The sequence below is a fragment of the Calliphora vicina genome, chromosome 3 (assembly GCF_958450345.1).
Source record: "Calliphora vicina chromosome 3, idCalVici1.1, whole genome shotgun sequence".
In the NCBI taxonomy this organism is placed as follows: Eukaryota; Metazoa; Arthropoda; class Insecta; order Diptera; family Calliphoridae; genus Calliphora; species Calliphora vicina.
In genome coordinates, this window is record NC_088782.1 from 75,026,470 (window position 1) to 75,052,974 (window position 26,505).

General features: G+C 29.3%; 1 protein-coding gene across 3 annotated transcripts; it reads right to left on the bottom strand.

Moving 5' to 3' along the window:
* Positions 1-423: 423 nt before the first annotated feature.
* On the bottom strand, positions 424-25,863 carry Girdin (protein girdin). 3 transcript variants are annotated; one of them, XM_065503282.1, is made up of 12 exons: positions 25,332-25,858; positions 12,200-12,616; positions 11,663-11,976; positions 11,524-11,605; positions 11,256-11,452; positions 10,918-11,203; positions 8,721-10,469; positions 8,426-8,664; positions 7,688-7,763; positions 7,448-7,614; positions 6,121-6,225; positions 424-1,989 (listed from the first exon to the last, which is right to left on the bottom strand). In XM_065503282.1, exons 1-12 carry the CDS (start codon positions 25,410-25,412, stop codon positions 1,554-1,556), a joined length of 4,149 nt encoding a protein of 1,382 aa, XP_065359354.1. In that variant the 5' UTR covers positions 25,413-25,858; the 3' UTR covers positions 424-1,553. The 3 variants fall into 3 exon arrangements, with proteins under 3 accessions (XP_065359354.1, XP_065359355.1, XP_065359356.1); XM_065503284.1 differs by having other exon boundaries at positions 1,828-1,989; positions 6,161-6,225; positions 25,332-25,863; XM_065503283.1 differs by lacking the exon at positions 6,121-6,225 and having other exon boundaries at positions 25,332-25,860.
* Between the last annotated feature and the right edge of the window lie 642 nt (positions 25,864-26,505).

The following is a 26,505-nucleotide window of genomic DNA, read 5'->3' on the forward strand; positions in this document are numbered from 1 at the left end:
ACCCAAAGGTACTGGATTTAAGTATGCCTATGTTAGAGGGTGTTGAACTAAAATTTGCGAATTCTTGCAGGAATGAACTCTGGATTGCGACCGGATATGGTAAACTGGATTTATACATCAGTCGTTAGACGCATAATAGTTGTACTGTCAGTGGACAGTTATAGGAAGATACGTATATAGTGATTTGTTTCTAATTTTGAACTACATAGTACACCAAATAGTTTGAATCAATATCTCCAAAGACAAATTGGTGTTTCATCAAAAATGAAACTAGTTCAGGTTGTGTTTCAGCATAGATTTTACCAAAGATTGGTGTGTTATTTTTTTCTTGGTATAATTTATGTAAACTTTTAAATTTGCTTTTTATTTTAGTTTTATGAGCTTTTGGCCCCTCAGAGGAATATTAAAGAAAAACAAATATGATTTCAATTTAGTAAGTAGTCAATTTATTTTAGGAATGCAATATTAAAAATGCTTCATTTTTATATTGTTTTCAATTTGTAATCGATACAATTTTACAAAGCAGTAATAAGTAAAATAGTCTGTATTATTCTTAGGTTTGTGTATACTATAGATATTTATTGTCATTTATGAAAAATGGATGATCATGAAAAATAAATAAATAATAAAAAAACACATACTACACGAATTTTATTGTTATTTGTTAAGCTGCACAATTTTAATTATCTAATACGTAGTGGCATGTGGTATTTGTATATATGTTTATAGGAATTATTTATTTCATGTTGTGATTATTGTTATTGCAGAAGAAGACGACAATTTTTGTGCGAAATTCTATTTTTGTTTAAATTTTATTAAACATATTGAAATTGTACGTGGTTGTATGTATAAGTTGTAGGCGTTTTAAATAAATTATTTTTAGTTTATAAATCTAAAACAAATTTAATTCTTAATAATTATAATGTACAAATAAAATATTATTGATTTGATTTAAATCGAGAAGTACTTCGTTGCTAATGAACAATTGTTACTGTAAACAAAATAAGTAGATAAAGAAAAATGCTATTAAATAATTAAGTTATTTTATAATAAATACATAAATGGACAGTATAGTTTACTGATTTAATTTAATTAAATGCACATGGCAATGATGCGACGCATGTTAAATGATTTTTACAATAATAAAAATATATAAATATATGTATGTATGCATGTATGTATATTTTGATTTTAATTATTACAATATGTAATCATACGTTTGTTTATGGAAAACTTGTTTGCTTTCTTTTGATTTAAGAAATACTTAAGGCTTCAACATTTTTTTATTACGAGTATATGATTCGAGGTAAATGAACGAGAGGAAGCATTTTAGAATACACAACCGATTTGTGATATTTCTATTGAAATTTTAATGTAAACATGAAGTGTAAATATAAGTTCTGGCTATCAGTCAATAGATATTACGAGTCTCATTTGATTTGTGTAGACAGTAAATTCGTATTAAATACTATTTTAAGGCATATTTTGTAAATAAAAAAAATAAAATAAAGAGATTTTCATGATTGTGTATCTTTCATGGAGAAAAGAAGAAATCAAACGCAACCATACTCATACCAAATACTATTATTTTTGTCTTCTGGCCGTTTATTACGCATTAGTTTATTTTCGTCTTGATGGACTTCCGTATCACGATTACTGCTACCACTTCCAGCAGCAGGGGTGGGTGAAGAAGTTTCACTACCACTTACATTTGCAGAATTTCCACCAATTATATTATTAATTCGATTATACATAAGAAAAGTTGCAGGATTGTCAGATTTTTGTGTTGAAGTCGGGGTTTGCGGTTCAGCTGTGTTATTTTTACCGCTCAAGGTTGCTGTTGAACTGCTATTACTGCCGCTACCACCTCCTCCGCTCCCATCAGCTGTTTCTGGAATTTTTTGATTTTCGTCTATCAGATAAACGGTGCGTCTTGATCCAGCCGCGCCCAATGTTAAACTGCTTCCTGTTACATCAGGCGCTTCCAAACTATATTTTTGTATTTTATGAAGAATAAAAAAAACAAATTAAAAACATATTAATTATTTCATTTTTAATTACAGCCAGACTATAGCAAATAGTTTTAATTATTAAATATAATAAATTTTAAAGCATCTCAAGCATTTTAGTACATTTGCCCCTATTAATTAGTTTTTAAAATTCTTGGCAACAAAATTATTTATATTTTTAAAAATGACGTTACAACAGGCCAAAAACATTTACAAACAACAATCTGAGATATTGATAATGAAAAATATTTATGAAATTTGTAAGAAATATATCGCCACCTAAAATGCACAAGTTTTTAAAGTGATGCGCAAAAAAAACGTTGGAAAATGAAAAGTATCTCTGATATAAACTTAATTTTTCCAAACTAAGATTTAGTTTTTTTTTATTATTTTTTAAGTTATTTATCAGTATCTATAAAACATTAGATTTTGGTATTTTTGTTGTTACTTTGTTTTACATTTTAGGTAACGATATGTACTAAGTATATATCGAGGGCTAATATTCAATAAAAGCTTTCTGCACAACACACACATTTTTAAAAATTTAACCCATTCCAACTTCTACAATCTAATACACAGAAAAAAGTTTCAACATAAATATTATGATTCGAATTCATTGATTTCAATTCATAACATTTATAAATAATTTCTTAAATAGTATGATTTTTTTAATATTTTATGTTTTGAAATAAAATCTAGAAGGCTTGAAAAATATAATTTCAAATTCATTTTTATTTTTATGTTGTTCAAAAATGTTTGAAATTTTTCATGGAAAATTTCTAGTTTTTTTATGATTTTCAGCTACAAAATTATATAAAAAGCGCGAAAATTATTAAATTGATTTAAGAGGATGAAATGCTTTTATATTTATGAATGTTTAATGATAATTTTTAAGTTTCAGATATTCTCCTTTTTATCTTAAAATATTGGATAATATATGGCTATTATGCAAATATTCTTGCACTAATTCATTATATAATACAATTATAGTGCAATTTATTAAAAAAATTAAGTAAAAAAGCCAAAATTTCCGTCATGTAACATTTTATAATATTTATGAACATGTTCTTATTTTGAATGAAATAAGTTTGGAAAAAAAAGTCAAGTTCGATTAATAATATTTATTACAAAATTCATTCGAATTATGAATTTCTTTTTTCTGTGTATATAAATATCTCGTGTCACAATGTTAGTGTTTGAACTCCTCCGAAACGGCTCAACCGATTTTTATGAAATTTTGTATGTATGTTTGGTAGATATGAGAATAGGTCGTAAAGTGTATTTCATACTTCTAGGTCATTAGGGGGTCCTATCCAGAAAAATTGTTTCCATTTTTTTTGCCAAAAACTTTTTTTCGCATTTGTTTTATTTGGTATCAAAAAATACATATAACCCCAAATTTACACATTTTTTAATCGCGATTTAAGTATTTTTATATTAGCAAAATATCAAAATAATTCAAACAGAACGAAACGGCTCTACCGATTATTATGAAATTTTGTATGTATGTTTGGTAGATATGAGAATAGGTCGTAAAGTGTATTTCATACTTCTAGGTCATTAGGGGGTCCCTATCCAGAAAAATTGTTTCCATTTTTTTTGCCAAAAACTTTTTTTCGCATTTGTTTTATTTGGTATCAAAAAATACATATAACCCCAAATTTACACATTTTTTAATCGCGATTTAAGTATTTTTATATTAGCAAAATATCAAAATAATTCAAACAGAACGAAACGGCTCTACCGATTTTTATGAAATTATGTAAGTATAATTGGTAAGTATGAGAATAGGTCTTGGAGTATATTTCATACCGCTGGAAGCAAAATATTCACTAGAAATAATTTGTATGGCAGAACAACGTTTGCCGAGACAGCTAGTTTATTTAGATTATTTTTACAAAATCTCAAGAACAAAAATTAGGTGACATGTCTTCTGAAAATTATTTGTTTTCAATGGCAGCTATGATTAATTATAAAATTTGGTGGCATGATTTTCGTATATATGAAACTTATTTATATTGAATTTTATTACTTAAATTTTCGAGAGTGGTACTTATATGGGAGCTATGAAAAATTATGGACCGATCGGTATTAAATTTGGTAGTGCGAGATATAAAACATATTTGTGCTGAATTTTGTTTTGATATCTATATAATTAAAATATTTAACTATTTTCAGATAGGACAGTTGTATGGGAGCTAGGAGAAATAATGCATACTAATCAAATTCAATAGGATTCGTCCTTGAGAAAATCTTTCAATATTTTTGCATGTTACAAACATCAGCGCTATACCCTCTCCTCTATGTTAAATGTGTGGAAAATATACACCGAGGTGTGAAGTTTCAAGAAATAAACAATAAATAAAATCAATTTAAGAGTTTTCGAATTCTGCGAATTCCTTAAAATATAATCAAAAATCGCTTGAGAGATAACTTAAAAATGGAATATCTCCTGATTTTGACTTAATCGTTTAAAACGGAGTATACCATTGGAATTTACGACCCGAAATTATGTTTGAGTGTCATTTTAAAAGTTTTTACTTACAGTGTATTCAGACAGCTCTGTTTGGTAAAAATGATAGGTTGTATTAGATAAAATAATTTGACATACGATTTGAAGTCTGCGGACTTTGAAACATTTGTAACCGGAAAGACAACTTACGATATGTACAGATTATTAACATTGCATTATATTAAAATTCAAATAAAAATTGTAGATAGCCCTTATTGAATATAAAACATCGAATACAATTTTATTCATAATGTGAACGTTTATGCTAACTATTGATACATACAAAAGAGAAGCAGCATGTTAGTGAGCGCCGCAGATTTTTACATTACCCGTAAAATTTTCCAACAAATTTCTGGTAATTTTCTTCACACTCAATGATTCTGACGCGTAATAAAAATAGAATACTGGATACATAAACTCCCAGATTCATTTTATAAAGTTAGTTTGAATTTCATTTGTATGATGTATATTTTAAGCTTTTGCTATTTTATCATTATAAGAGAAAATTTAAGAGCATAATTCACTAACAAATAGAAAAGACTTCCAATTTTTCTTTATAGAAAATATGAATTAAAGAATGAGAAAAAACATAAAAATAATCAAGCGAAATGTTTAATTAAAAATGTTATTTTAAGCTTTAACAACGTAGTAGCAGTTTTAGTAATTATTTCAATTAAAATTGAGTCAAATTTAAAATTTGCAATTCAAATATTTTGTTTGATTGTGTACACGTTAATATTTACCCAATTACACAGAACATTCCCAGAATTTTATAATAATTTTTCTATATATTTAAATAAAAGAATAATAAAAAATAATAATAAATATTTTTCAAATGTATAATAGACTGGTGCAAACACTTTTAAGATATGTATGTATACCATGATGAACATATACTGAACAATACTGTATTAACTCAAAAACTTTTAAGTGTTCTGGAGTGACAAAAACTGTCTGTGGTTACATTTTAAGAGAATTTGAAAATTCGAATACATCATACATAGTAAGCAAATTCCATTTGAAAATATATTTACATTGTTTTTACATTCTTTAAAATGTCTGCAATTATTGCAAAATAAATCTATTTCTTGAGTTAATACCATTTTTCAAAAACTTCTCTATATTTTTTTTTATTATTTTATCAACAAAACAGTAACAACTGAAAATACAACTAAATTTAAATAAAACAATTTGATTATTTTTAACTTGAATAAAGTATCAAATCAAAATAATACCTTTTTTATGAAAATATACGATGCATTTCTATTTTCAACTTCAAAATAATACATTTTTGTTGATATAAAGGTAGTCTCACTACACTATCACGATTTTCGAGATGAAAGAGTAATCGGAATACGTTGAAATTTTTACAGCAGATAGAAGAAAATTTATAAATTTTGAGTTAATACAATATTGTTGAGCGAGTGCGAAATATATTCTTTAAGCTTTATTGTTTGTTTTTTAATTTGTACCAGTCTAATATACAATCAGATAAAAAAAGTATCTACCAACACCGGAAGATGAAAAGATAAATTATATAATTAAGAAAAAATAATTTGTATGAATATTAATAATAAAACATCAAGAAAACAACATTACCCGTGCACGCTATTTCTACGTGAATTATTTAAATCCGTACGTTTTTGAGTTTGCAAACTACTCCTCATAGTACCACCACGTGAAATTGAATGGTCCAAAACGTCACTAAAGGTATATGAATTAAAATATATGTATATTTGTACATGTAAATGTGAAGTAAAGAAAATGTAGTTATATAAAAATATATTAAAATTAGGTTCGACTATGTATTTACATATGTTAAGTTAACAATTTCTAAATTTATGATGAAATAAAGAGCATCGCTCTAGTGGCGAATGTATGTAAACTCCACTAACTTACAAAAATTTCAACTCCATATAGGAAGCATACAATATTAAACCGTTAAAATTTATGACCGATTATGGCCAACAGGCTTGGTTATTGAAAAAATAAATAAAATAAATTGTATTTTGAAATAGTTTCAGTGAAAAAAAATAACATTATATTCTTCTGTGTCGAATCTTATATAACCTTCACCATACTATATTTAAAAGATAAAAACACGAGTTTTTGGAGATAAATCCAAGGTAAATTTTTGGTAGATATTAAGAATAAAATTTAATTTTTTATTTTCTAAGCACTTCTATGTATGTTTTCTTCTTTTTAGAGCAAATTCTAATGAAGCCAGAATTTTAATTTCAGGCTTTTCTGGCATACACTAATGTATCTATAAAAATAACGTCAAATGTACATTAAAGTATGTCGATACACAAACACTTTTTTATTTAAAATATTTGATTTTTTGCAACAACTATTAGTGAGCTACACCAATTTGAAAAAAAGGTATATATTTAAGGTTTTTCATGAATCTTGACTTCTATTTGAATAAACTATATACAAATGTCATATAAAAAATAAAATATAAATCATGAACACACATATCACAGTTTCCGCGAAATTCAATATTATAAAAAATCGGTTTTTTCAATATTCACGAAGGTTTATTAGTTTCATAGATAAATTTTTAAACAATATCAGATTTAACAAAATTTGGTTTCTATTTTTACATAGAATAAGTGGATAACAAATTGGAAATGTTAATTGGAAATGTAACGATCGCTCAAAATTAATTATAGATTGTAATTTGACTTTTTGATTTAAACAAATCTATACACCTTTCTTGGAACGAAAAAAATATCTTAAAAAAAATAAAAAATTGACCTTTTGGTCCAGCTTACTAACGGTTATCCAATACAAAAGTTTATTTTCAGGAGGTCACTATTATTTTTTCTGAAACAACCCACCTTAATATACATATATATTCAAGTCACCTAATTATCTTTTAAATATTGCATGCATGTATGTAATTGTAATATAAAGAACATACCGTTGAAGACTTTGACGTATTGGTATATTACGCTGTAATAAATGGATATCCGAGTTAATTGAAAGTGGTTCTTCGGTACTATTGTCAGAATCATTGCCACCGGATTCGGAACCAATCATGAACTGTGATTGTGTTAAGCGAGAGTCATCAATCCAAGAACGACGATTCTAATAATATACAACAACAAAAGTCTTTAGAAATCTAAATACAATATTATTGAAAACAAATGTTAGAACATACACGACTGGGAACTTTATTCATCAAGTCTGAACTGGCTTTTTTTACACGTCTAACCAAATTACTAGCAAATGGTTTTCTAAAAAAATAATATAAATCAAATAAAAATTAATTTAAAAACAATTTTGAGCATCATTGTAATTGATATTTTTTTTACATAGGTAATGATGACAAACAAGATATATATATATACATATACGTTAAATTAGAGTTGGGCATAATTGTTCTTTTTACTGATTTGTAATTTTTGTTCAGAACAAATAAATGAATATGTTTGTTCTTCTTGTTCAGTTGTTAATTTTTATTCTGTGGTGTTTGACAGAACTAAGTGTATGAACAATTGCTCTGTAAATGTTTTTGCAGTGAACCAAACCAACAATTAATTGACTTCTGCTTTTGGAAAAAATTTTACCTATTATTAACATGATTTTAATAATGAAGAAAAGAAAAAGGTAATTAAATAAAATTCAAACAACTTAAATGCGTTTTCAAAATATAAGTTTCAAACATCTACAGTAATGTCAAACGAACAAAAGGAATAAAGTAAATAAAAAGAACAAGAAGACTGAACAACTTCACACTGTTCATTTGACTTATATGTTCAATTGAACTTGTTCGTTCATGAACATCCCAACTCTATGTTAAATATAAAAATCATTTGTCACGAACTATCTCATGTTGAAAAAATTCATTACGTGGTGTCAACATTTGTACAATGAGGTATTGATAATAATAAAATACTTTTTTGGTACAACAGCTTCTGATTTTTTAAAGAGTTCCATAATCTTTTCTTCCAACTTTTCTTTTTGACGATTTAAGTTGTGTACACATTCCGTGTAACTCTTCTCCTCTTCGTGGAAGTGTTTTTTATCCTCCAGCGATAGTGTTAATAATTCATGGTATTGTTTAAGTAAATGCGAAACATTCTCCATTAACGTTTTACGTTCCGTATCTAAATCTCCATTTTGTTGCATTAACATCTAAAAATATACAATTGAAATTTCAGAATATATAATGGGTAATTAATAAGTAATACCTCACAACGCTGTGACGCTTTTGCATATTGTATTTCCATAATTTTCAATTGATCATTTCGACTGCCCAGTTCTCCCGTAAGTTCGTTGTTTTGTAGTTTCAATTTACCATTTTCCATACGGATCATTTTGTATTGTTCTTGAATGTTTTTGTATTCGTTCTTAAAGCGTTCGCTAGTTGCGAACAAGTTACGAAAATCATCGGTGAGCTTTGAATGTTCAGTACGAAGAATAGCCAGATCTTCGGAACATGATTTCATCGAAGTATTTTGTCGCTTCAAATCGTCAATTTGTGTTTCTAAGACAACAATGTGTTCCCGAAGTTCTCGTGATTCATTGCGCAAGTCCCGTACCACTACCTTAAGTTGCTCTTTGCCCTTGTTGAGAGATTCGTATTCCGATGACAGCTGCTCGTGCAAACATTGCAAAGTGAGTTGATCCTGTAGAAGGTTTTTATGTTCATGTTTGAGTTGTTCATTTTCCTTCAACAGAACATCTTTATCGGCCGCCAATTGAGAATTGGCCAATTGTAAGGCAACATGTTGAGTATTTAATGAGGTAATCTGAGAACCCAGTGTTGCAACATCTACTTTAAAGCGAGCATTCTCGGATTGTAATTGATCGTACGTAGATTGCAAGGCCACATTGAGTGCACTTAGTTGGGTGTTGGCTTCAGACAGTTTTGTTAACTCTGCTATTTCAAATACTTCAGAAGCCGAAGAGAGCTCTATGTTCTTTTCAACGGTAAACACTTCCTTCCGATGACACAGAACGCATATATCTGACTTTGAATTACCATTCTCTGATTGTTCCTTGGAAACATTGAGCATAATTTCACGCACAGTTTTGAACGTTTCCGGATTACGTACCAATTTCTCAACTACGGTTTCTACATTTAATTCGGATTTATCATCTGTGGGATCTACATTTAAGCCAAGTTTTTCCAAATTATACCTTACTTTATTGGTGGCCAGAGTACCGCTGACCAAATCATTGCGTAAAGTAGTAATTGTTTGCAAATCAATATCTCGTTGGGATACCAGTTCCTGGTTTTGGACTTCCAAATCATTAAGGCGAACCTGTGTATACTCAGCTTCTTCTAGCGATTTCGTTAAGCGTAATATTTCTTTACACTGATTATCGACTACAGCGCACTGGCCATCCAATAACACTGATTTCTCTTCAAGATTCTCTTTTAGTTTACCCACTTCTTTGGCAAGACTGGCATTTTCCCGTTCGAATGTATTGAGTTTAGCTTGCAGCTCATACACTGTTTCTTTAGTATTTTCAAATGTTTTCACTTTCTCCATGTACTGTTCAATTTCTTTTGAACGCGAATCAGCCATACGTTCTAAGTCATCGGCACGGCGTTGCACACTTTCGTTAAGTGTTTGAATACGTTGTTTTTCCTTATTCAGTGTTTCTACATGTTTTTCCAAATCTGCCAATTTTGTTCGTTCTACCTCACGTTCTTGACTTTGTTTTTCGTATGCCTTCTGACGTTGATCTAATGTAATTTGCATTTTCTTATTTTCCTCTAACGCATCTTTGAACACATTTTCTAGTTCAACGTTTTGTTGAGATAGACGCTGTATATTGTCTTGCATTTGTTCAATCTTTAAACTCAATTTTTTTTTATCTTTTTCTAGTTCTAACATTTTATTGGTGGATTCGTGGAAAGAAGACTCTTTGAGTTGGTCTAGTGCAGCAGTTAGTCGACGATTTTCGAGTTCAAGTTTTAATGCACGTGTCTGTAATGGAAAAAAGAGCTATAGTGCTATATTCGGCTATGCCGAATTGCATGTACCCTTCACCAAAGTATAGAGGGTTTCTTTGATATATATGCTTTGATTGGCATTAAATAATTAATAAAAAATATTTACTTGTTTTTAGGTTTTTGTAAAAAAAACATTTGGTAAAAATGGGGTTTTTGGACAACCCGAATTTGTTGATTTATCAATAGGAACAATCAAGAAAGCATTTCTAACAGATTTCAGAAACTTCATATATTTTTTGGTTACTTCGGAAAGTTGTTTTCAAGCAGTAGAGGAACGGAAATTGAAGCGATTCCTATATACATATATACGTGTCTCATTGGAATATAGTTACAAAGGGATTCATAAACTTTAGTTTATAAACTCTTCATCACTCATGTTGAAGGGTATTAAAGAAGAAATTGTTAATAACGACCATTCTCACCTGAGCGTTATTTGTCAATTGTTCAGATAAACTATTATCACCCGAATTGCATTCGTCGTCATTATCAGAAAAAGATTTGTCCATGTCTAAAGTGCTATTAAGATTCTTGGCCACCAATTGAAGTTGAGTGTTCTCTTCAATTAATTCCTCTAATCTAGAACGATCGGAGTCTCTTTCCAGCGCCATATCATTTAGTTTTTGCTTATATTTAATAATTTCCGACTCCAACGTCATAACATGTTCCGATCTTTTACGCCATCGTTGCAATTGTTCTTCCAACATTTCCCTATAAAAGAATACAACTTTAAAAATAGTCGCGAAATGAAAATTAATCTTACTTTGTTTCCAAAAGCATACGATTATCTTCGCGTAGTTCTTCAACACGTGTCTTATAGAACTCTGAATCCGTTAGTTTCTCTTTGAATTTTTGTAATTCTATTTCGAGACGATCCGCTCTTTCCGCACGCTCCCTTAAAACATCCACCTCATCGCGATAAGCTGATGCACGTTTAGCTTCTGAATACCACTCTTGGCTCTATATTAGTACAGATTAGTAAAATGCAAAGGAATTATGTAAGAAAAAGTTATAATTTTTTTAAAACTTACTTCTAAACGAAGTTTCTCATACTGAGAATTTTTGTGTTCTAGTTCTTCGCGCAGTTCTAATTGACCTTCCGACTTCTCTTCACTACAAAGTAATTAATATAGTACTCAATGTTACACGCAGTTACTTATTATAACTTACAGCTCTTGACGCAATTTTCTCAATTTCGATTTTAAATCCGCCAACTCTACTGCCATGTGATTATTTTCTGTATTTGATGAAGACGAAATAGGCGTTGCCGTCAATCCACTTGAAGCCGATAATGACAAGTTTGAAGAATTATCACCACAACCAGATGTATTCAAAATGTCACGCTCCGTACATACTGATGAAATCCACTTTAAGTACATGTTATCACGTTCTTTGGTCAATCTTAAAATGTGATTATACATGGCCTGCGGTGTTAGCAAATCCAAAGATTCTTCCGTCAGTACTAAGCTGTGATTATCTGTCACCTGTGGTGTCATAAAATATATTGGTAATATTAGTTCCATACCCTGTTCTGTAACTTGTGAGAAGTTTTCAAAACGAAAATGTTAAAAATTCTGTTCGTCATTCAGTTTATAATAGGATTAATAAAATAATAATAATTCAACACATTTAAACAAAAGTAAGTAGTAGATGATTATTATTCACTTTATGTTAAATAAGACGACCATAATTTGCATTAAATGTTACCTGTTTTATTAACTCAACAATGGCATGCTGTGTTTCCACGTCCAATTCTTTTATTCTAGCAATAAATAGCTCCTTATTTGGGCACTGCACTGCAGCACCTAAGAGGAGTGTTAGTAATATTTTCATCTGTTCCAAACCCTGTTTAGTTTCAGGATGATAGCCGAGGATATAACAATCTGGTAGCACCAAGATGGTTTGTCCAAATTCATCTTCAAATAACGATTTTAAATTTCGCACTATACATTCGAAATTTTTGGCCCTAGCAATGCACAAGGCCACGTCACCATTATCATTTATTTCGCTGGGATTATTTTGGGGCTCCGGATCGATCTGAAGCCAGACACTGTGAATGATGTGACCGTCAAGAAGAGAAGAATACCCTGTAAGAATTTCAGGACGAGAAAGGCAGGATTCCAGCTAAATCAAAATAAATAAAAATAACATATAATTAATTTGAATATACTCATGATATAATACAAGTATCGTTCTTTCGATTATTCGTTAAATTAATTTTCCTCTATACATATATTCGTTGTGTTCGCGTACTTGATAATTTGTACAAATTATCACTGGATGTTACGGGATTCCGTTCGTTTACTTTTAAAAACTTGTAACGAGAGAGCAAGAGAGTGTTAAAAGTGACAGTTCGTAGATAGAGAACATGATATTTTTTACTGGACATTTTTTGTCCAGTAAAAAATATCAACATAAAAAACGTTTAAAACATATGGTTGCAAATGCAAACAAAACTAAAAAGTTGAAAATTAATACAATTTACAAGTTTTGCAAAGAAAAGAAGTAAAATAGCCCAAAACAAACGTTTTAAATTAATTTATAATAAAATACAACTTATTTTTACAAATTGTTGTTCGTGTACTTTTTTTGATACTTTTCAGATTGAGAGTAATTTATTTTTACTCTCTAAAATAAAGTTACTGGATATTTTTTACTGGAAAGTACGCGAATTTTTTTTAAGTAGTAGTGGGTTGAATTTCACTAAATACTTTTAAAACATTTAGCAGGTTATGGATGCTATGGTTAATTGTCGTAAAATTGGGTGCCATGATTTCTGTCTATAGGAAACGTATTTTTGTTCTGTATCTGGATTCTAAAAGATATTTTCGGAGAAGGCCATATGAGAGAGCTATGAGCAATTATGGATCGATAGTCAAGAAACTAATCCAGATTGATTTTTGCAATGAATTAATAAATATAAATAATTTATGGGCGGGACAGATTCTCGACAGTACAGTTTATATGGGAGATATTGACCGATTCGTACAAAATTTGCCAGAAAAAGTGGATTGGTTGATCCATAACTGTCCCAAACTTATAGAAACACCTGCACAGAGCCCAGACTTGAATGTAATGGAGCATCTTTGGTAGGAATTAGCTAGGAGAGTGAATGAAATTATATTTAACACGTTAGTTCATCTAAAAGAGTCCTTACAAGAAGCATGGAGCTCAACAGAGCCGGAAGTATGCCAAAACTTGATAAAATCGATTACAGGCCATTCTATACAACAAAGGATATGCAACTGATCGTACACTTTTAATACCTATTTTACTTTGTCCGATTATGTGTTGAGAACAAGAAATTGCATTTTTTTTGTTTTTCTGATTATGAAATTTTTTATTTTTGTTATTTTTTATGCCTATAGTACACGGAATTAGAGTTGTGTAGCTCAAGAATGACCTAGTTCAATTGAACTATTCACTCAACTGAGCGAAGTGAATCATTCATCATACTGAGCGTTTTCAGCTCAGCACTGAGCGTATTCAACTGAGCGGTTTTGTTTTATGCTCATGTTTCTTTCAGTACTCATGAAAGAGCTGCACAAGCACATTCATTTGTCATCTTCAATGTTTCACTTTACTCGTCAATTCTGTAACATTCTTTCGCTCACTGACATTGAAAAGTGAGTGAGTATTGTGCCCTACAAAAATAAAACGATCATTCGAATGTAGGTTTGTTATGTATGTATATGATCGTATGCTGCCTCGAATATATTTTTGCTTTGATATGATACGTTTGTATGAACTGTTTCAAGAATAATTAGAGTTATTCAAATTGTTTTTGTTTTCATGAAGGAATTTTTATATGTGTGCTATTGAATGAGTGTGAATTTATTTATGGTATGGTGATGTAGAATGAAATAAAGAAAGAGTATTTCTACAGTTTGTAAGTATATTTCATAAAATAATAATGAAAAAGGGAAATACATAATTGTTATTGTTAAAATAATAATTGTAATTGAAAGTAAGTAATTAGTAAAAAAAATACTATTTCAAAAATACATTAGTGGGATTATATCTACCAAAAAACATAATTAAAAAAATACAAAGTACTGATATTCTTAATTAAATTAGAAATATTATTTCAATCACTTTTTTAGAAAACATATATCTTATGTACTTTTTTACTATACTGCTACATCAACAGATGTCAGCTGCCATGAGCGACATATCGTGGGTTTTCGCTGTTTTTTGGAATGACAGTTTTACGTTATTTTTTATTTCGTAAATATTAATTTTGGTTTAGTTATTGTCACATTTTTATTTTGGATCACAATTATCAGATCATCAAAATATTTTTCCTTTTTCAAATTCCAGTTAATATCTTGAGTTTTTTGTTAATAGTTAGTGAATGTTCTGCTTAACAAATATTGTCTTAACATTTGGTTAGCATCGGAAATTAGAAATAATAAAATTTTTTTTTTTCTTTTTTCCGAAAAAATATTAGTTTAAATAAAATACAATTTGATTTTTTAAAATTTGAATCAATTATTTCACGCATAAATCTCTAATTGTCAAAAGACTGCGTGTTTTTACAACTAACAACAGAAATAATTTATTTAATTCACTACAAGCAATTCTCAAATTGAAATGGTCATTATACAACATACTGAGCTAATGAGCTAAAAGAGCGACCTAGTTCATTTCAGTGAGCTAAACTGAAAAGAGCGGTCACTTCACTGAGCTAATAAACCCAACTCTACACGGAATGTAAAAAAACCACATGCGCATGCGGCTCTGGCGTAATTTTTTGACGTCATCATGAAGCCACATTAGCTACATGCCGTGTACCTTCACTTTTTGGGACACTCACATGCAGTATATATTTGCATGTGTACCACATGTAGCTTACAATTTCCATGCACATATGTACCTTTTTCACATGTTGTGTACTACCCAGTTACATGTGAATTTTCACATTTTAAATATTTTTACATGCGCATGTAATGTAGGTGTCACAAAATATGTAAAGGGAGAATTTTTGATACAACATTTGCGGACCGCATGAAGCTATCGACATTAGATTTTTTTGTTTGTTTTGGTTTGTATTGAATAAATTTGTTTGGCATTCTGTTCAGGAATAGTATGAATGTAAATGTGGCAAAAGTGAAATGATCATCGCTTCGCACAACTTACATGGTCAATTTAGCAAAATTAAGGAAAAAATAGAGACAAGGAGCAAATGTATTGCGTTTTTTTCAACCAATTTTTCGTCCAAACACCACGCATCAGCTTCGTGTTTTCGTATTTGCGATGTTCGCCATCGACTTCTTCATCTAAAGTATGCGTGATGCAATAGCAGCCCACTTTCTTTTCGACATTTTAATCAGTAATTAATAATTATTTTTTAAAATCAAATGTCACAGACAAAAATTTGAGTTGATTGGTAGTGTAAATGTGCCACATGCCGTGTGATAGTAACATACATGTAGCCAATCACATGTTTACTCATGTGCTACAGTGACTCTCATTAATATTCGGTTTTTATATATCAGTTTCTGAAATCCGAAAATTCGCAATGAATATAATGACATCTTGTTAATTTTTTTTTTGTTTTACTTAAAGGTATATATTTAGAACTCACTTTTCACTAATTGGTTTTAATTAATATTGAGTGCATCTATTTTAAAATAATAAGAAACTAAAATACTACAGAAATGCATGCATAAAATTCACCGCTGTAAAACAGCATATTTACATAAATTATTTGTAAAATTGGGATACACTCATTAATTAACATCAAACAAATAATGTTAGCTGAATAAACATATTCATTCTCAAGTTTTTTTTATAAAAGCCGCGATGGGTCGTAAAGGAAAAAATACGTCGTTAGAGCAAAGAAAATTAGTGATTTACATTACGAAAAAGGAAAAAAATATAAAAATATTGCTGAAATATTGAATATGAAACCAAATACTGTCGGTAACATTATCCGAAGATATAAAAACAAGGATCGAATTGATTTTAAAAAACTGGGTAGCCAAAAAAAACTTACGGAGATGGAAGAGCTTCGTTTTGTTAGAAATATCAAGGCTAACCCTCGCTTATGTGACCCCAAAATTGTTACTGAAGTTAAGGCGGAATTTGGAAAGACTGTTTCAGAAGTAACAATAAGTCACGCCAATAAAAAATAAGGGTTCAACGGCCGTATTACCCGAAGGAAACCCATTCGTGAATTTAATGTTTTTTTCGGGCAATACGGCCGTTGAATAATCGGTTAAAATTTACCAAGGAGCATATAAAAAAAGATATAAATTGGTGGGAAGACGTAATTTTCTCGATGAAAGCTTATTTGGAAGTGATAGAAAAACTATGGTGTCGCGGAAACCTAATTAGGAGTTAAAAGGTAAAAAATATTACTCCAATAGTTAAGCATGGAGGAAAAAGTGTAATGGTTTGGGGCTGCATTTCAGCGAAAGAGGTAGGGAAACTGGTATTAATCGAAGGCATTATGATCAAAGATGTTTATTTGAACCTTTTGAGAGATAATTTGAAACAATCGGCAGAAAAAATGGGAATTGCAAGAACTTTTGAATTGTATCAGGAAAACGACCCTAAGCTTAAAACCCACGTTTTGCGTGAGGTGGTTGCTTTATAATTGCCCAAAAGTGATTAATACACCTGCTCAGTCCCCAGACATGAATCCCATAGAAAATTTATGGGATTATTTAGATCGCCGAGTCCGCGGAAATCCCGTTTCATCGAAAAACGAACTCAAAAAAAGGCAGCAAGAAGAATGGGATAAAATCAGTGTTGATTAATTGCAATTTTTTTTTTTAAATATGCCAAATTGTCCTCAGGTTATAAAAAATAAGGGCTATACAACCAGATATTAAATTATTTTTTTAAATTTGTATTTAAACAATAATGTTATATATGCTAAAAAAAAACTAATATTAATGAAGTGTGAATTATTTAAGTTTTTTGTTTTTGTTGTTATTTATGTAGTTTGTTCAATATTCAGAATTCTGAAATAATTTTTTTTGATCTCTTAATATATCTTATGAATAAAAAAAATAATATCACCGGTTTTTTATTATTTTATATTAATTTTGTTGACTTTTAATAACTCACATAGCATATTTTACTGTTTAATAGCATATTTTGACTTTATCAACAACAAATTTTGTCCTACTTATTTTTCGCTGTTGTATTACAGGTTTTTACTTCCTTTGTTTAAATTTCAAAATTGAAAAATTGATTGCTTTTTATACCCTACACCACCATAGTGGGGAGGGTTTGTGCAGATGTTTGCAACGCCCAAAAATATTGGTCTAACAACCACCTTAAAGTAGAATCACTTTCTGAGTCGATTAAACGATGTCCGTCCGTCTGGATGGCTGGTTGGCTGGCTGTCCATGTAAACCTTGTGCGAAGAGTACATGTCGCAATTTTGAAGATATTTCGATCAAATTTGGTACATATTATTTTTGGACCAAAGGACCATGCCTATTGAAACTGGCTGAAATCGGTCCATTATTTCACCTAGCCCCCATACAAATGTCCTCTCGAAATTGGACTTTGTCGGTCATAAATGTTTAATATATATATGTATCTACACAAATTTCACTCCAAATAAGTTTTATATATACAAAATTCATGTCACCAAATTTTGTTACGATCGGTCCATAATTAGTCATAGCTCCCATATAGACCCGCTTCGGAAAATCACTTTAACGTGCATAAATCTCTTAAAAATGTGGTATATACACCAAATTCAACATAAATAACTTTCATACAGACATAAATCACACGACCTAACTTCATGGTGGATGGTCCATAATTGGTCATAGCTCCCATATAAGGCCCATTTCGAAATTCACTCACGAATATAAATTATTGATATTTTAAAAGAAAAATCTTCTTGCTCATTTACTTGGTATAGGGTATTATATGGTCGGGCTTGACCGACCATACTTTCTTACTTGTTTTTAATATAAAATAAGCACTATTTTAATAATAGCGCCATCTAAATATCAAATTTTAGTTCTAATTCAAACTTAACCGTTCTAAGTGTTAGTTAACCCATTTCGCTCCGCTGTTCGATTTTTGGAAATAAAATTTTTCAGAAAAATGTTTATATGTGAAAAAGGTGGAATTTCTGACAAATTTTGGTATGAATGTTAAGTCAAAATAGTAAAAAAAACTTAAATTAAAATAATAAACATGAGAAATTATTGCCAACATATGTAACTGTTTCATAAAACATAAAAACCATGATTTACATGCAAATGCGGGACAACACATATCGCACACCCAGTTCAAAAGTGACGTAACTCAAAAGTTAAATTTTTCAGAAATCGAAAATAAATATATACCAATTGAAACATAATGAAAGACATTAGTGTTTTTTTTTAGCCACAGTTAAAAACAACAGCATACATTGTGCATAGTTTAAGCGTAAAATTAATTTTTCGAGTTTATATAATTTTGAGTTGTGTCACTTTTGAACTGGGTGTGCGATATGTGCAAACTTAACTGTTCGAAATTTTGAACTGGCTTTTCTGGGAAAACAAAAAATCGCTAAATTGTTTTGACCATATATTTGCAATCAGGGGTCATAATTAGCCTTAAATTTTTTTTTTGTTTAAAAAATAAATACAAATTTTATGTCGGAGCGAAATGGGTTAAAGAAATAAAGTTTATGTCGAAAGAACATTTTCTATGTATAAAAATGTTTTCAGATCCAATAGACAACGATTTTTATTTGAAAACTTAAATCAATATTTTGTAATTTATTGCAATAATAACCTTAATTGAAGAAGTGACTTTATATTTATATAAAATATCATCAAAAAATACCTCTCGAGGCCTTTTCATAGCTTATTGTTTTTATGTTGTATTTATTTTTTGTTATACATGTTTTAGTTCATGTTATTTTTGTTTATTTTATGTTACTTTACCTATTTTGTTTTTTTAAGAGCATATTTTTTAAATTTTAAGAGCATATTTTAAAGTTTTTTCTGCAAATTTAAAGCGTTTAAAACGCTATTTTTAGAGCATATTTCCGGTTTCCCTGGTCATAACTATGGATAAATGAAATTTTATTCACCTCATATCTATCAAAAATTAACTTTTGCATAATTGATGACAACTAGATACGTAACTGAGAGCGAACAACCTAAGTCTGTTGTCGAAAACCATTTTTTGATTTTTTTAATTGACATTTTTCTCTCCTTCCGTTCCATGTATTTATTCTATGTTTTCTACATATTTTGCTACCGTTTGACACACTCTCTAACTAGTTGTTTTTAATACCAAAGTTGTCATATTTTCAGTTTTGTTATTGTATAATTTTGTCAACGATATAAAGTTCAGAATATGGGGATAAATATTAATATACTAAGGAGTGAGATCGAAAAATTCTTAACACACGTTTTTCATTACATTTTTTAACCCAAGTATTATTTGAATTTTTTTTTGATCAAGTTACCTTTGAAAAACATGTCAGTTATTATGTGTAATGTCAATTATATTAATTTTTTTGTTAATCTGATTAAAATGAGTGACCAGAAAAAAGTGCGTACTGAAATTATTAAATATTTTCAACAAAACCCAACTTGGTCTTACAAAAAGTTGGCCAAGCATACAAAGGTCTGCCGTCAAACTGTTTCCAATGTTATTAAACAGTACCGGGAGAACTTGTCAGTTGATAGAAAACCTGGTTCAGGTAGAAGGAATGGTCCACATGATGTTTCTAAAGCCAAAAAAATAGAACGCATTTTCAAAAGAGCTCCCAACACATCCGGTAGGAAAGCAGCCCGGTTAGCTCAGTGCTCGGACTATTTGGTACGAAAAGTTAAAGCTAATGCAGGTTTAAAAACATACAAGGCTCAAAAAGTTCCTGACAGGAACGCTACTAAAAATTTAGAGGCCAAAAACAGAGCACGGAAATTGAAGTCAAGTTTTATAAAAAAATATTCTTGCTGCATAATGGATGACGAAACGTATGTTCTGGCAGATTTTTCGCAACTTCCAGGTCAAAAATTTTATGTTGCTGATGCTCGAGGGAATGTTGAAGAAAAGTTTAGGACCCAAAAGCAGACAAAATTTCCCAGAAAGTTCTTGGTATGGCAAGCAATATGCAGTTGCGGCAAAAGAAGCCACTCATTTGTTACAACGGGCTCTATAAATACCGAAATTTACATCAAGGAATGTTTACAAAAAAGGCTGCTTCCATTCATAAGACTTCATAATGTGTCCACTTATTTTTGGCCTGACTTGGCATCCTGTCACTATGGCAAACAAGCCCTTGAGTGGTACAAGAACAATAATGTGGTATTTGTACCAAGAGAGGCAAATCCTCCAAACTGCCCGGAGCTAAGGCCAGTGGAGAGATATTGGGCTCTTGTTAAAAGAGAATTGAAGAGTACAAAAAAGGTGTCCAAAAGTGTGGTAGATTTTAAACGGAGATGGACTACATGTTCGAGCAAAGTGACAGAAAGCACTATAAAAACGTTAATGGAAGGGTTTCCGAAAAAGGTTCAAAATTTCATCACTAGTGATTAAAACTATAAAAATAATTTTTTTTGTAAATTGTAATAATAATTTCAATCAAATAAAAAAAAAATTAAAGCTGTAAGTTTAGTGGTTTCTTTTTTATAAACATATATGTATGTTAAGAATTTTTCGATCTCACTCCTTATATCGATCCGATAAAAAAAGTTAATTCTTTGTACAACATATAATATTTAATCTGTTTATATTTGTCCATATTTATTTGTTCATACTCTTTTACACAAACAGTTAAGATTTCAAAGAAGTTAGACAAAAAATTAAAATAGGGAATTAAAAGTATAATATAAAAATACGAAACAAACAAGTAAGTGGAGAAGTGGTTATCCAACCAGACTTTGTATACTAGCCCAATGTAGGTACTACGTACTCATTTATACCATAAACAAGTACAATTAAAACACTAAAATCAACAGTTAGCTGATTTTCTAGGCATGTAAAATTGAGTATATGTAATTCGAATGTATACAGTTGTTTTAATTATTTTTTTTGTAATACAACGAAGTATGTAAACAAAAACAAAATTAAACTTGAATTGTTCAAAACATTCTGCTTAAATGGATCAAAATTTATACATTTAAACGTTCATATACATAAATTTATGTACATGTAGAATGTTGTGGCTATATGTATATATCATTGACCTTGTAAATTTATACAATTTGTGCAATTATTGCTAGTGTTGGTAAGAGGAGCTAAAATGAAAAAAGTAATAACAATTGTTAACATACAAACATACATACATACATACGTATTAACACTGATATTTTCATTTATATTCTCATATACATATTATTCAATTTTATTTTGTTCGAATAATTCGATTAATAGATTCTAACATGTTCGAATTAAAAATTATTCGAATAAATGAAATTTTTCAAATAAAGCAAAATATTACGATTATCTCTTCCTCAAGACGAACGTAAGATCGTATCGTCGACAACCACCTTTAATAATATCGCTTATATACATATGTATATGTACATATTTTACGATCCTATACGTCATATACTTCAATGTAATCATCATCAATGTAATGCTATATCACATTCATCATAAAAAGCGTGGTTAATACAAAATTGAGATTCTGCCAATATCTCTCCACCATATTTTTGCACTACGACTGCCTGGAGAATGTGGACTCTACAATTTCTGTTTCGGAATCCATTATAAAATCGTTAAGTCCTTTTTTTTCCAAAATAACAAAGATTTGTTTAGCATTATAAATTCTTGCAGTATCATTTCTATATTTGCAGAAGGACTTGTCGGGCCACACGTCTATTGTGATTGAAAAATACTCTTTTACTTTAATTACACTATGATACACCTAAAATAAGCCCAGGTTGGCAATTCTGTTGTATTGGAGTCCATAGAGTTCAGATATACTTATAGTTTTTCTCGATTATTTAGTTTAGTACTTTTTTTTATTAGCAAGTGTAGTGAATAACGATATTCTCAAAGTTACCATAAGTATGTTGTTTTGTAAATGATATTAAAATTGTTTTTATATTTAAAAAATAAAGGCATTATTCATAATCAATTTTTAAATAAAACAGATTTTGTATGGAAATTTTGTTTCAATAAACCTTTTATAAATTTAAAAATTGATTATGAATGTTATGGGTAAATTTTTTACCCATAGGGTAACTTAGAGACGAGACGTAATTGTCAAAAACCTAAATTTTTCTACAAAAAATACATCTTAGTCAATGTATTTTGTTGTTGTATCAGGCATATGATTTGTTGTATTTTTGTTTGATCTTTCGATAGAAGATACCTTTTCTTTTAAGTTTAAAAAGCGCACATTTTTCAAAAACTTTTTATTTTCTCACGCTCTTAATCGAGCATGAGTCAGTAAAATATTGTTCACCTATTTTAGTGAAAAAGCCTTCTAAAGAATGAGTTATTTTTTAATACAAATATTTGTGTGTTCTTGTTATACCCTTCAGCTTCGTGAGAAGGGTATATATAAGTTTGTCATTCCGTTTGTAATTTCTACATTTTTCATTTCCGACCCTATAAAGTATATATATTCTGGATCCTTATAGATAGCGGAGTCGATTAAGCCATGTCCGTCTGTCTGTCTGTTGAAATCAATTTTCTGAAGGCCCCAGATATCTCCGGGATCCAAATCTTCAACAATTCTGTCAGACATACTTTCGAGAATTTTGCTATTTAAAATCAGCAAAATCCGTCCATAAATAACGGAGATATGAGCAAAAATCCGAGACAACATCTGAAAATTTCATCAAAAACACAATGTATTGCATGCTTTGACAAAAAAGCAACAAAACGTATGTTTGGATGTGCAAGCTTTGCATATTTTGTTTTTTTTTTGTGTTTTGTTTCTTTTGGCGTTGTTGTTGTTTTTTATACAACTAAACTTTTGTTTGGTTGTGTGTTGGTTTTTTTGACAAAAAAGCAACAAATCGTATGTTTGGATGTGCATGCTTTTCGTATTTTGTTTTTCTTTTGGGTTTTGTTTCTTTTGGCGTTGTTGTTGTTTTTTATACAATTAAACGTATGTTTGGATGTGTGTTGGTTTCATTGCCTTGCGTATTTTGTTTTTTCTTTTGGTGTTTTGTTTCGTTTGGCGTTGTTGTTGTTTTTTGTGTTCTTGATAAATTTAGGATGCTGTACGCTGAAAGTGGGCAATGTACATACATATATAGGTACTAATTATAAAAAATAATAATGCATCCACAACAAAGGTGAAGGGTATATAAGATTCGGCATAGCCGAATATAGCACTCTTACTTGTTTTTTTTTTTGACAATATTTTGTTTTATTTCCAGAGCATCCTGAATTTAAACTATCGTAACTCAGTCATTTTATAACCAACTTTGACAAACATTTCTCTGTTTAAAACACAAAGGTATCTTTCAAACAAGAGAATATATTTTAAAATTGGTTTCAAAATAAAATATCGCACTGGTTCCTCTAAAGACAGTCAACATTATTCGAATGGATACCCTAATATTTACAGATAAATATACGGATAAGAATATTTATGTGTACATACATACGTATTTACTATATAGGTACTTACACTTGCATGTTCTTTGTGTGTAAGGTAGCATAGTGGGAAAGTAATGTTAGTTATAAAAGTAAATTTACATATGTACCTATACATTTATGTAAATAAGTCTGATATTTATAGAGATGATACATGCAATCATTATTCATTCTATATTGTACATATCGCACCTAGGCAGTCATAAATCAAAATTTGTTGTTTTTAATCTGAATACTTCAAAGATTTTTTCAGATAATTCAATCTAATTACTTATCTAGAATAATCTTTAATATTTTTTAAAGATTTGATATATTTTAATAGCTGAACCATGTCTGCATTACTGGTCTTAATTAATTATTTTTTTTTTTTTTTGTAAAATCTAGTTTTATTCGAATTTACTCTATATATCGAAACACGAATTGTAAATGTACTTTTATTTAGTAACATATCCCCTTATTCAAATAAACCTAACCATTTCAAAATAATAAATTTATAATAATTGCATTGAGCAGTTTTGGAAGATTCTCAAAAGGGAATTCGAAAAAACAGACGTCTGAAAAGTCTAAATGTAAATTGCGCCTTACACTACATCAATTTTTCAATAATCATATCTTTGTCTATTGTTCTTTTTAATGCTCTTTAAAAATGGGTTTTTCCCTCTTGGTGCAAATGAGCGAAATGATTAATAATACATATAAATAAAAATACAAAAATGAGTATCCTTTCATAAAATAAAGAGTCTTGGATGACCACAAGTATGAAAGATACTATAAGATCAGAAATTAGTACTAAAATAATAATAATAGGGTTATTAAAATCGTATCTCATTTTTTTAATTAAACATATACATATGTATGTATTTCGTCAGGATGTTCTCATAGATAATAAGAATACTTGTAATATAATTTGTTATTGGCCAAATAAATGTCTACAATTTATGTATATAGCCCTACATATGTATGTATATTACAATTGAATGAATAAAATAATTCAACATGAAAATATTTTTAATCTTAATATTGATGAATTAGTATGCAACCTATGTAGGTAATCTAAAAGTAAGTAATAATATTTAGAGCTTTAAACTGGTTTTCAAAAGTATGTACACTGTACATATATTCATTTTTACACGTGTAATAATTTCAAACACCTGTTAAAATATTTCGGCTAAAAATTGTTGACATTTTTTTTCATAAAAAACTACCCTTAAAAGTATTTGTTTTTAGTTTTCTTAAGAGGTCATGACTAACATAATACTTAGATACATATATATGTATGTGTATATAATGGAGTTCTCTAACTTACCCACGAAACAAGTGCACCATTGATGAATTCATCAATTTCATTTGCTGAAACAGCAGCACCCGCTACAGCAGCAGCTGCCATTATTTAGGTTTATTTTGTTGTTATTGTCGTTTAATCAACTAGATACACTTTGAAAATATGTATTGCGTATAAATTAATAGAAAATATTCATTTACTTTTATAAGTTTAAAAACATATTGAAATTAACTTAATTTCTTCTTTATCATCATTTTTAAGATGCCTTAATGCTTTTTCTTATAGTTTTATTCATGTCATACTTTTCGTTTTTATGACAACAACCAACAAAGCGGTTTCATTATACTTGGCCAATATTTTATTAGTTCAAGATGGTTATTGTTTTCTCGGTGGAGTCTCAAATGAATTTGGAGCAATCTTAATGTTACAAATAATTTCACAATCGAATTATTCCGCGTCCATTCGTTGACTTATAAATACACTTTTTTAACACAATTAATAAATATTATTTCATTAATCTAGAAAAATAATAGCACTTTTTTAAAACAATCTTAGAGGAAAATAACAAATTTTCCGACTTCAATTTTTTGCAGTAGAGTAAAAAAAATAGATGTACTAACATGGTTGTAACATAAGGTAGGAAATAAGTAGTAGTAAAAAATTAGTACACTACTTAATTTTAGTACAAACAAGGTTGCTGTTTATTACTATTGTGAGTTATTATTTTCCGTTATTATTTATAATATACAGAGAAAAAAATAGTTATTTTCGAATATCTGGAGAACTACAGTATTGGGCATAACTCATAGATTTTTTCAAAACATATTTTTTTTGATAAAAAATGCTTTTTTGAATTCTGATTTGTATATATTTTATTAACTTATATTGTTAAAGTTCATATAACATTCATTTAGTAAAAGATAATTTTATGAACAATTAATTTAAAATGATAAATCATATAAAAACGCAACGGACAAAACAAAAGCACCCTTTAATAAGATGTTTAAAAATTTGACTACGCTACTGTATATTTGCATTGTGAGTTGACGGGACTGACAACGAATGGATTTAAAAATTCCAGAAGATAAAAATAAAGGAAGGTGTAGTGTGTATAATTAAAATTTTATACAGTTTATTGTAATAAAAACAATGGCATGGAAAAAGTACTCCACTGAATTTAAAATTAAAGTTATTGAAG

Bases quoted from the DNA above. Each gene is read 5' to 3' on its own strand.
- Girdin (XM_065503282.1), bottom strand. From the start codon at position 25,412: ATGGCAGCTGCTGCTGTAGCGGGTGCTGCTGTTTCAGCAAATGAAATT. The intron at 12,617-25,331 runs GTAAGTTAGAGA...ATTTTGATTTAG, and splicing joins ATGGTGCACTTGTTTCGTGG to CTGGAATCCTGCCTTTCTCG. The intron at 10,470-10,917 runs GTGAGAATGGTC...TTTCCATTACAG, and splicing joins AATTGACAAATAACGCTCAG to ACACGTGCATTAAAACTTGA.